The sequence below is a fragment of the Pyrgilauda ruficollis genome, unplaced genomic scaffold (assembly GCF_017590135.1).
Source record: "Pyrgilauda ruficollis isolate IOZ18807 unplaced genomic scaffold, ASM1759013v1 scaffold24, whole genome shotgun sequence".
Classification (NCBI taxonomy): Eukaryota; Metazoa; Chordata; class Aves; order Passeriformes; family Passeridae; genus Pyrgilauda; species Pyrgilauda ruficollis.
The window spans coordinates 10276098-10288260 of NW_024523648.1; the positions used below are offsets into that span (position 1 = coordinate 10276098).

Consider the following 12163-nt stretch of genomic DNA (forward strand, 5'->3'; position numbering starts at 1 on the left):
ACTGTAGCTTCAAAAGTGTTAAAATTAAGTATAATCAGGTGCTGAGCATTTCCCTCCCTGGATGGAGTTTAAAAATAATTTTTTGTTTGTTACTGTCTTGTGCTGGTTATAGGCCAAGAAATAACAGAGTGTGTCTGTGGACTCTTGAATCTTTTGGATAGGTGTAGGATTAAGAGGTATTATTAACCACTAGACTTTAGTGGACAAAGGATTCTGCCCACACAGGGGGTGTATTTCTTCCTGCCAAGCTCCATGTGTGCCATGCTGTCATCTGCTACACTGCAGATTCAGCTTACTCTCTTCTGCCTTTGCTTTCAAAAGAGGGAAATATGGTTGACCTTCATACCCTGTGATTTTATTGGTTTTTAATATCTTCTGTGCAGTTTTATTTATTAAATGTTTATATTTTCTATGTGAGCCTACACAGATAAGTCTCATTCTTGGAGGAGGAAGAAATGGATTTGTCATCATTCTTTTACTCAGTTCTGACCAACAATTCTTGCAGATGGTCTAACTAATGGTTTACCTAAACTAGTGAACGTGCGCTCATGCCTAGCTTGTAGCATGCAGATAGTGTTGCCTAATAGCATTCAAGAAGGACAATGTTTCCTCATGTAGAATTTGAACATTACACTCAAGAGATCACTTTTAAAAACTTGTTTTATCCTAACCATAACCATCCTAACCTATAACTGAACAGAGTAATTTTTTTCTAGGGCATCTGGAGAGAAAACTAATGGTTCACAGAAAAAGCTAACTGCCAGCTCAGGAACATATACTATTACAAAATAGAGTTAATAGTGTAAATAGAAAATATTGTCATTACAGTATCTATTTTCAGTAAACACATTGAAACGGAAACACACAAGTATACAGAAAGCAGAGTTATGTAAGTTTCTCCTGCAACAGTTGTAAGTAGCTAATGATTTCTTTTTTCCTGCCAGGGTTTTCCTGACCACCCCGGGGTAAGGTGGTGGCTATTTAAAATTCCTTGGACTTTTGTGCTGGCCTACACCTTGTGTGTGTATGTGCAATTATCTCTGTTCTGCTTGTTCCCTTTTAACATTTCCAGTGCAAAGCTTTCATTAACTGAGCTGTTCTTTTCTGAGTCATGAGCATGTTTTTAGAAAGAAAACAGACTTTCTGTATAGTTTGTGCCAGCATGGACTTACGGTTTCTCTCCTGTTGTGGTGTAAATTGTTAATGAGCTGAGCCTCACTGTCCAAGATCTACCAGAAGAAAGTGTAAGGAAATAATTTACTTTTCTATCTGGAGTTACTCTTTATTGAAATGCAAAGGATGATACAAGGATTCCATTTCTTTAGACCAAAAAGAAGTGTCAATGATATGACTGCAATGAGGCCATAACTTGACAGAGAAGAAGATCTGAAGCTGAAGTCATGCTGAGCAGCTGAATGTGATGAAAGAACTGTCAGTGTGATATGGAGGCATATTTCAGCTCTGTGGAATATCTTCCTTGAAAGTCTTTTATTAGTAGTCGATTAGGCATTGAAGATGTTTTGGTTTAATCAGTGTAAAATAAACCTTGGCTACTCCTTCATTTCTGGGCTTCTGCAGACTGAGGCTTTGGTAGCTATCATGGTACAGGTGCATGTGGTGAGTCTGGACCAACCACTGCAGAAAAATGTGTCCAGTTCCATATATACTGGTGGCAAAGGCCTGTGCCTAGGAGATCTGCCTACTGATTTTATTATCTTTGTTGTGGTATCACATAGTCTTACTTTTGATAGAAAAAGTGATCTGAAGCATTGGCTAAAATTTTGATTTCAAGTCTTTGCAGATTTTTAATATAATGTATCTGATTAAAATGTGACTAAATCTAGATTGTTGAGCTCAAAGCAAGGTAAAAAACTTGAATCAAAATTGCTCATTTTCCTATGTTATTTGTTAGAGACAGTAAGGAGACATCATGGAAATCACTTTTAGTGTATTATGCTCAGTTTTTGTCTAATTATGCTGATTTAGCAGAGAGGGAGAGATAACTCTGCTTTTGCAGCCTTATTGTTGCAAGTTGGAAATTTGAGTTGTATGGCAGGAGAGAAAAAGTAACAGTTTGCAAAGGAATGGCCCAAATTACTGGTTAAGGTCTGCCCTCATTGCTGTTAGCCTGTATGTAAAAAGCCAGCCGGTAAACACTTTTTTTAAAGTAAAATTGTTCTCAATTGATCATCTCTAATGTTCTTACTTCAGGTTTTTGATCCTACATTTGCTTGTTTCTCTACAAGCAGCACTCCAAATAAGCAGTCTTCTGCTGTTTATAATGTCTGAAATTTATTAATTAATCATCCTTGAATTTTCCTTGAAATATCTAAGTATTTTTTAGAAAGTTTTAGTTTTTTACTGAATTCACCAAGAATTCTTTAGATTGAATTCTTCAAGGCAATTTCAGTATAAAAACATATATGTTTTTATAAACATATGTACCGAAAATTTTTTTTTCCTAATTTCAGCTTCCATTAAACAAAAATGGATATGTTTGTAGTCGGAATTTACTATAAAACATTTCTAATGTCTTCTGTGGAATTTGCAAGCTAAAATCATGTGAGTTTTCTATCCTTGTACTTCTGCTGTTACATTAAAATGATGCAAGCATGCTGTAATTGCTAGTGTAAAACCATTGTCTGACCTTTATTTTAAAAGAATTGTCTTGTTAGGAGCAGAACTAAATGTAACTATGCAGCTGTAGGAAACAATGGTTGTTCTACCTTGTAATTGTACACTACAATCAATAAACAGGATGCCACAGAGTTCAAGCTTCAGGATTAGAACCCTGCACAGAATAGGAAAACATTAGTAAATGCTGTCTGGCTATGCTTATTAGAAATGCCACGGTTGGTGTGACTTGTACTGCCAGCACGCTTTAGCATCAGGTTATCCAAACCTCCTATGGGCAAGTCTGAGAAATGTTACTTCAAGGTAATTTCCAAGACTTTGTTCTCCTTTCCTGATTAAAGCAGTTTGCTTTGAAATCAACAGAGATTTATAGAGTGTGCCTCCAAGAGAAGTAGCTGGCCTGTAAATTAAAGATCCAATTGCTTTTTTCAATGCAGTTGTTTTGAGGTTGTTTCTGTGGTGTTGTGCTGAGAGAGTCTGACACCATCATGCTTGCATAAAGTGCAAGAGTTAGTCAACCTTGACCAGAAGGAACTGCATAGTAAACTAACCTGAGCTCCAAACTGTCAGGCTATCATGAGTAACATGTGGTTACAAATGATTCAAAAGTTCTCTTTCAACCTCTGACATTTTTAAAACTCGAAAAGGAGCTCCTTATGTGAACATATATCTGTAACAAACATAGGAAAAATTCAACCTAAGGTTTATTTCCATACTTTTTTTGTTACAGTTTAAACTTTTAAAATGGTTATAGAGGTGAAGAGGACTGAAAATGCAAATGAAAGAGAAAGATGAGGTAGAGTTAGCAGAAGAAGGACAGAGGGGAGAAATTAGTTAAATTTCAGTAAAAAATGTATGATAATTCTTGAAAATGTAGTAAGACGTTAAGTAGAGATGGGCAGGGTGCATTAAAAAAATTTGTGGAGTTAGTATGAGGAAAACTGAGTTGACATTCTCTTACCTGAAGCTAAGTTACTAATAACAAATCTATTTTCCTCTGTTCTCTGTCAACTGGAACACCAGTTCTCCCTCCAGATGCTTGCAAGTAGTTTCCTCTGCTGAGAGGAAACAGGGAACTGCTTACTTGGATGACAGCTTTCCTAAGGGCATCTGCCAGTACGACACTTGTTTGATCTATTGAGTCTCTATTTGGACTTCTCTGAAATAGGAAAAAGCAAGCATACCTATTCTACCTTCTCTCATGGGTGAAAAAAAAAAGGAGCAGGAGACTAAAGATGTATTCAGTTCTGCTTTTCTTTCAGAATTGCAAACCTAGGTGTTTGCATCCACACAGGAAGTGTGCCCCATCATTGCAAATCCCACATATAATTCCTTGATGTGTTGGGAAGCAAGTGGGATTTCATCTGCAGAACTAATGTTTTTGGTATGAGCTTGGTCAGTTGTGCAGAGCACTGGAACTGCAGGAAGCCTGTGCTGTGCAGCAAGCTGACACTTACTCTGCTGTGCAGCACAATGAGAACTCTCCTGGCTTTGGTATGTCAGGAGTGATACTGAGTCACTGAACTAGAGAGCCTTGTGGGGCAAGGCCACCTTGCCCCAAAATAAGCTAGTGTTTCTAGCTTACTAACACAGTTTCAATGTTATGTGATTTGTATGTTTTCTTGATTAGACCATGTAAATATAATCTGAGATGTTTTACAGTATTCATTCTGTAGCCTATTTCTCATTCTTGGATGACAACTGGCTCCTTTTGAGATCAGGGTTGTAATGTGCTGCTTTTCTCCTTTCTACTACTGGAATTAAAAACGGCTGTTAAAAGGCTTTACTACCTCAACATTTTAAATGGTAAAAATACTTGTTTAAATATTTATTACAGACCTACAGAAAGCAAGCTTAAAACGTGTGTGTGGGGAGCCACTTAGTTTCAAATTCAGGCTCTGCTTTTGAGGTCAAGGCTTTTGTGCATGTATCTCTAAGTTTAAATCCTACCCCTCCTTCTTTGGTTTCTCCTTTATTAGAATATCCTCTGTGTTTCTGGAAAAAAATATTCCTGAAAAGCAACTGAGTGGGAGTTTGTGATCACTTTGAAGCCAATTTCAAAACTTTTTTTTACAAAGTTTCTGCAGTGTGGAATTCCATCCATTTTGCTAGGGACAACTAGGCTTGCTTCAATTTCACCTAAAAGGGAAGTTAGCAGATCCTGGAGGACTGTTTGTAACTGCAGTACTTCAGTAAGCTTTCCAGAGCTTACAAGATAAATAGTTACAGCAGTTACTCTTGCAGTACCATGAGTACCCTGTAAAGCCTTCACAATAATTTGAACAGAGTTGTCTCTTCATATTTTATTTACTCTTAGTTCCCACAGGAAAAAAAAAAATCAAGCAAAAAAAAAAAAAATCCAAAACAACACCAAAACCCAGAAAAACAACTAAAACCCAAAAAATTAAAGAAGCTTCAAACAAAACAAAATCCAAGAGAAGCAGAGGCCTTGTCCCTCCTGGTAAGCATAGTGTATTTCTCCTGAATCATGTGTGAAGAGGGGCTGCCAGAAGGTTGCACTGAACTCTGCAGTTCAGCGTATCAGTGCCACTCAGATTAGAAGGGACCTGGGGAGCTTGTCTAGTCCAGTCTCTGGCTCAGAGCAGGGTCAGGCTGTGACCTCTGAGTAGCTTACTAAGGTCCTTATCCCAAGGAACTTCATAAAGGGCTAGAGACTGCTCAGCTTGTCTGGAAAACCTACTCCACTGCTTGGCCATCTTCACAACCAGAAAGGTTTTTCTTGGGTTGTGTCAGAACCTCCCCTGCTTTAAGTGAAGACTACTACCTCTTGACCTCCTGCTGTGTAGGAGATCCACAAAGAACTTTATTCAACTGTTTAAAAACAATCAAACGTCCTTGAGACTTATTCAGTCCTTTTACTTTGCAGGCATTGAGTGTCCTTCCTACCCCATGGCAGTCTGGTTTTTTTCAGTCTGAACAGACACAGTCCTCTCATCCTAACAGGATATTTGCTCTTGTTTCCGGACCCTCTTGGTGGCCTGATACTGCAAAAGGGTGGTTGCTAGAGATGGGCTTTTTCCTTAAGTAAGCCTATTGGGGAGGAACTTCCAATTCCTTTTATAAAAAGACTTAGTAATTTCTCTTGTTCCTGTAAGAATGGAGCTGTAGGATTCCGGGTCTCCCTCCAATGTTGGGTTTATCTTAATTTATGTTACCTTGTTTGTTGAATAAAGCCCACTTCAGTTTGAAGTCTCTGACTGAGGCCTGCGGAGCGATTTCCATGAAGAGCCTTTGTGGCTCTCTGGTCTGAGGGGCACTTTTGAGACCATCACGGCACAGCGTATCCAGAGCTGTGACTGGAAATAATGAAATGCAATTCAGTCGGGAACTGTCATATCTCTATTGTGTCAGTAGAGTTGAAAGGACATAACCAAGCAGGGAAAAGCAGCAACTAAAGACAAACCTAAGTTTTCATCTTCTGTGCTTCTGAGACCCCTGAGGCTCTTCCTGGCAAAGGTGAGTCATGTGGTGGTTTTGTGTAGTTGAGGGAACAAAAATCTATGCCCTGGAAGTAAGTCCTCCTGTTTGACAGAGCTGCTCCTGCTGGCATTTCTCAGCTAAGGAAAGTGTTTGTGCTTCAGGGAGAGGCAGGTGCTCTGCCGGTCTGCCATGGTGCTGGGGGCATGGGGAAGCGCACCCTATCAGACACTTAACCTGACAAGATGCCCTGGGTAGTCAAACAGAAATGCCTTAACGCCTGGTGGTGGGTTTGGAGACTTTTTGGTGTGGAATTGTTGAGTTGTAATATTCATGCAGTAAGTGTACTGAGGCTTGTGACTGATTTGCATTACGATTGTCTGGGTTTTCTCCTTTCTTCCTGATAAATAGTCCTGATTATCGAATTATAAATTTCTTTGCCCTCCTACGCCTCGCTGATTCTTTTTCCCGTTGCCTTTTTTCAAGCCTGCATGCCGTTCCCAGTTTCGCCGGCGAGCCTTGCCGCGGAGAGAGGGAGGCTCAGCGGCTCGGGCGTGAGGAGGTGAACGGTTCGGGGATCCGGAAACGGTAAAAAGGGAGACTCAAGAACTCCTGGATTTGCCCCCCGGTGACGACACGCAGCGGCATTTAACACTTCGTTCCCGTAACCCTTTCCTGCCCGCGCGCTCCGGGAGGCGGAGGAGAGGGAGGAGAGCGGGCGGGGCGGACGCGGCGCCATCCCAGCAGCGCGCGGGCGGCGGCGCGGGCGCTGCCCGGCAGGGGGCGCTGTAGCCGCCTGCGCCGCTCCGGCGCTGCACTGCGAGGAGCCCCCGCGTGTCCGCCATATTGGCGCCCGCGCCGCAGCCGCCGCGCGTTGTTCCTCCATCTCCTGCCGGCCCGGCCGCCCGGAGCCGAGCGCGGGAGGGAGGGAAGGAGAGAGGGAAGGGAGCGCCGGCGCTGCCGGGCGGGAAGCGGGGCGAGGAGGAGACGGAAACGAGCGGGGCCCGCGTCCCCCCGCGCCCGCCCCCTGCGCCACCCGCCATGGAGAGGAGGCCGGGCGGCCCCTGAGCGAGGAGCGCACGCACGCACGGACCGAGACTTGCCCCGGCTCGGCCCGGCCCGGCCCGGCCGCCATCAGCGGAGAGAAGCCGCCCGGCTCCCGCCTCCGCCGCGACATGGAGGCTGTGAAAGCCTTTAACAGCGAGGTGTGTAACCCCCTGCCGGCGGCCTCCCCTCCTCAGGGCCGGGGAGCGGGCGGGGCCCCGGGGCCCGGCGCCTTCCCTGCCCCCTCCTCGCAGTGGGGAAGCTGCGGGAACTGGGGGAGCTCCGGGGGGCCCAGGGGTGCGGGAGTGTTCCCGCAGGCCGGTCAGGGGCTCCCCCCCGCGTCGGGCGGGAAAGGGCCGTTGTCGCCGTCCCTGGGAAGCGGGAGGGTGGAGAGGGTAATGGAGACATCCCCCTCCCCCCCAGCTTCTTCCGCCGTGAAGCTGGGGGCGGCTGAAGGGGAAGAATAGATCTGGCGGCGGGCTGGAGGAAGAGGAGGACGCGTGAGGAGGCCTAGGAAGAGGAGGAGAAAGAGGTCTCTTCCCTGCGCCTGGCCTGCGGTGGAGCGGGTGATGCCCGGCCAACTTCACGCAGTGGCCGAAGAGGCTGAGCTGGGCGGCGGGGGGTCCAGGCTCGCCGGGCAGGGGGACTGTGCCCTTCCACGCCTTCCCTCGTCTCTCCTGCCACCCTCTTCCTCCTCGCATGTGTCCGAACCCCGCCAGCGCGCACTTTTAACGCCTCGTGCAGCTAAGCTTTAAATCTGGGGAAAGGAATACAAAGGCATTGGAGGTTCGACTCCGTGTTTAAGAGTCGTATATTCGCAGTGGTCAGGATGGAAGCAGACATTCTCTGCATGCTGCAAAGAGCTCAGATCCTGCACTGAAGCACTGTGCAGAGAGCAGGCTACGGAACCCAAGAACACATACATACATACATACATATAGGCTGAGGTGTTCATATTGCACCTGGCTTCTCTTTTGTGCTGAGAGCTAATGTTTATTTTATTGCAAGATGGTTCTTGCGGCAGCTCTGCTTTGTTGCTGTCATTGTGAAAGTATCATTTGTATTTTGAAGTTAATGTGCGAGCAAGAAAAACAAATACATGTTTTTCTTACCAAGTCCTATATTTTACGAAGTAGTTTTTAACTTATTTTGACCTTAGATAGTATCAGCACTCGTTACAATGTATACTTCTAGACACTGCTCACATACTGAAGCTCCCAGTTGCCCTCTCGCTAGTCCCAGCAAGGATGTAGTATGGTTTTAATGGTTTTAAGTAATGCTGTTCCATTTGACCTGTGATGGAACAGTGTGGCAACCATGTTGTTGTTTCTGCAAGCACAGTAAGATAGATTTCTAAAATGAGCATGTACTCCCCAGTAACACTTGTACAACTCTAACCTAGATGTGCATTTCTGGGTGTTGCACTTTATACAGTTTGAATTTTTAAGTAGAAATAAGCACATTGTGGCCACTAGAAGAAAATAAACACTATAGAATATTATTCCTATTTTATTACTTGATTGGCACATGTGCTATACTGTTATGCAGGGAAAAGGAAGAATCTGATCACAAAAACAGAAGAACATAAGTTGTTCAGAACATTTTCCTTCCATATACCTATCAGTAGGAGCAGAAGTCTTCTTCTTCACGTTGAAAAACATCTTCTGACTTGCTGAGCACTTGAGTATAAGTACTGTAAAAATAAGTCTGAGACTTAAGGTGGCAGCTGAAGAGGAGAGCTTTAGATTATGCCTTAGGTTTTCTAAAAAAATGGTAGATAGTAGGTTGTTGGAAAAGAAAATGCAGAAGATCTGACAGTGTAATTTTAACCAATTTATCTGGTATAAATAGACAGCATCTCTGATTTAACCTCTGTATTTGAATGCTGGGCTACAGTGATGGGAAGGTTTTAAAGATGCCATGACTAAACAAACTCTGATCCTGGAAGTAAATGGTACCAGACTTGCTACAGTTAAAGAATCCCAAGTGTCATTGCTAGCCACTCTTAACACCTCTGTACCCAGTGCAGAACTGAACTTTAATTTAACTTTCCATCATTTTCTCTGGTTGAACTTGCCTGTACACACTTTGCAATTTAGAACTGTGAAATGGTCACTAAATATTTGAGTTAGCTAAAGTATATGAGTCTATTTATTGCTGTTCCTAAATGGTTTTGATTCATTTACAAAATATCGGTTGTAAATATTACTTTCGAAATCCTGTTCTTTGTTTATATTATGTTTTAAGGTCATGTTAAACTCCAGAACTGACGTCTGAGTCCTGTTTTAGAGTTTTTTGGCTTAAAATAGATGTAAATTAAATTTAGCAGCAGATGGGACAGAATAAATTGTATAAAAACTTTTACCGTAGTTTTTATTATGCAGTTTGCATTCAGTTAATGATTTTACAACAGTTTACGTAACTTACTGGTGAAAACCAGATGATGCTTTGGAAGGAGCATTTCAGTGCATTTAAACACTCAAGTTTGCAGGTTGATTTTTTTTTTTGTTAGGCTTTTTTAAAGGAAGGAGTTGTGTTTGGATTCTGCAGTGAAGCTAAAATAAAAGCGGCTATCCATCTAGGGAGTATAGCTAACTCCAGAATTGTATATTATGGCTATCCTGTATGGCCATCAGGATTGAAGTGCTTAAAATAGGCTTGTCATTCATTTGATTAGAAGGAAGAATTTCTGGTTTATTTGAACAGTAACTACTGGGAATAATGGCGGCTATGGCGGAAAGCTGTGCAATGTCTAGTGACAATACGTAGCGCTGTCTGTGCTGTACCTAGTTGTATATATATAAAATTAGCCCTAACATTTCAAGTCTTGGGAAAGGTAAATTTAAACCTCAGAAATAATCAAGTTCCTAAATAAAACATGCTCAGTATTGTTTTCATGTAATGGTTGACATTTTCCTATTTGATTAAAACTGCTTGGCAACTGAAAATTGGAATAATGTACAACTGACTTAGTATAGTGTTGAGGTAATTGGCAATGTTTTGTACCACAGAGTTTATCATTTGCTACAGTTGGCACCACGAAGGCTTACCACTGCAGAGCCATTTTCATCTGGGCCTCAGTTTAGGCCCTGAGATTTTTCAGCAAAGCACAAAATCATATTGAAGAACAGGTCCTGACAGAAGAAAATGAGTCAAGTGTTTCAAATTTTCTGTATGTTCTGTAAAATGTATATTGTTAAAGAGAAGTTGAAATGGACTAGAGGCAAGCATGTGTATCCTTGCAGTTCATCTTAGATGACAATGATTTAATTGCAGATGTGTATAATTAAAATTCAATATTTGTTGCATAGTCGGCTCAGTGTTAAAGTCCTGCTGTCATCATCAACTCTAGCTGGCCATTGTAATGTTGCTTTCAGGTGCTGGTCTTGAAGTTGGTTTTGAGTGCTGTATTCTGCAGAGTTTTCTTGCAATACTTGTCCTTTTTGCAGTGGCAAGCTGAATTATTTTTCACTTTATAATGTGAAGACTGTGTGGAAAAAGAAGACCAATGGATGTTTTAATTCTAAAACACATTTAATTATTTTAAAATTTATTTCTATGTTAACATGAAGAATAAATGTATGTAGTTTTACAGTCACATAAATAGTCACAGGATTGTAATTTATTTTAGGGGGAACAGAGATTGCAAATTCATTTTTAAGTACAACACAAACTGAATATTTGAAGTTATGTTTTGTTTAGCCATACTAACTGCATCTGTAAGAATTAATAGGAATTTTGAGAAGACAGAGCAAATTCAACTTAGATATTTATTTCTTTAAAAATTGCAATAGTAATTCACTGATCTGGTTCAATTAAACATAGCATTTCTAATAATTTGAAGTTTATCAGTATTTACTCACATACAGGCACACATCTCATCATGTATGAGCTTCATCAAGTCTTGCTGTTTATGATGTTTACTGATGTTTTTGGTTTTGCATTCTCTTTGAAAAGAAAGCAAAAATAGCTCCTGCATAAGCTATGCATGCTTTGGTCAAATCACTGAATACTGTTTTCATTTTGAGTAGCTGAGACTGGTACTTGCATCTTTGATCTACAGCCTTTGAGAAGGTTAGTAGTGGTAAAACCTACTCAGGAGAGTTAGATAGCATATCTAGATTGAGAATTTACATTGTTGAATCCAATGCACAATAGTTGTTAATTGTCCAGTGCCACAAATTTCAGCTGTATTTGTTAGGCAATGCAGTATATTGTGGCATTGGAGAGACAATTGAGAAAAGGACAATTATATATTGGAAAAAAAGGTAAAACAGAGTAAGGTGAAGTTGGTCTCTTGAAACTCAGGAACAAGAAAGTCATGTGTCTTCTGATTCCTTTCAAAAACACCTTGTTCACTTGTATGAAAAGCTGGATTTCTCTCGTCTGTACAGTTGGGTGCTGATACTTTCATGTACGAGGGAATTGAATAGAAAACTTAAGTGTCATCACGGAGACCTGGAATATCTGCCATCTTAAAGTGGGATGCGCATAAAGTGCTATAAGGTTAAGGCAGTGATTACTGTTTGTTTAAAGAGTGGTGTGGGTTGCTGTGCCTTTTCTAGGGTGTGAGAGTCGTAATTAAAACTTCTGCAGCATTGCTGGGTTGGTGTTCAGCCATTACTGACAATGAAAATTGTTGTGTTGTCTTTGTATAGTTCATCATAAAATACACTGAGCTTTTGGTGTGCATAATGCTTTTGAGAGTAAAGTAAAATGATGCATAAAGTGGCTATTGCTGCTTTTGGATTCGTCATTCTGAAATTGATCAGTGGTAGAGATGTGGCAGACACTGATCATTTACTGCTAATGCTGTTGTCTCAATACTTCATTTGCACTTCATTTTATGTTGTCCACCTTTATCATGACAATTCTTTGGAAGGTGTATTTTAAGGATCAGTGAGGAACAGTTCAGTGGTCTGAAATTTCAGAAATGTGATCTTTGGAAATGACCTACATTTTAAATACTGAGCGCTGGAGTATGGGTGCATAAAAGTACAGAAGGCTAAACTAGATATTCTTTTTCAGACTACTTTATTTAAATGGC

At 41.4% G+C, this 12163-nt stretch overlaps 1 protein-coding gene across 1 annotated transcript in view; it reads left to right on the forward strand.

The window, feature by feature from the left end:
• Positions 1–7119: 7119 nt before the first annotated feature.
• SCAF8 (SR-related CTD associated factor 8) overlaps positions 7120–12163 on the forward strand; it is a 49918-nt gene continuing 44874 nt past the window's right edge. The window contains exon 1 of the mRNA XM_041470033.1: positions 7120–7277. Coding sequence (XP_041325967.1) covers positions 7248–7277 — 30 coding nt within the window. The 5' untranslated portion in view covers positions 7120–7247. The remainder of the gene's footprint in view (positions 7278–12163) is intronic.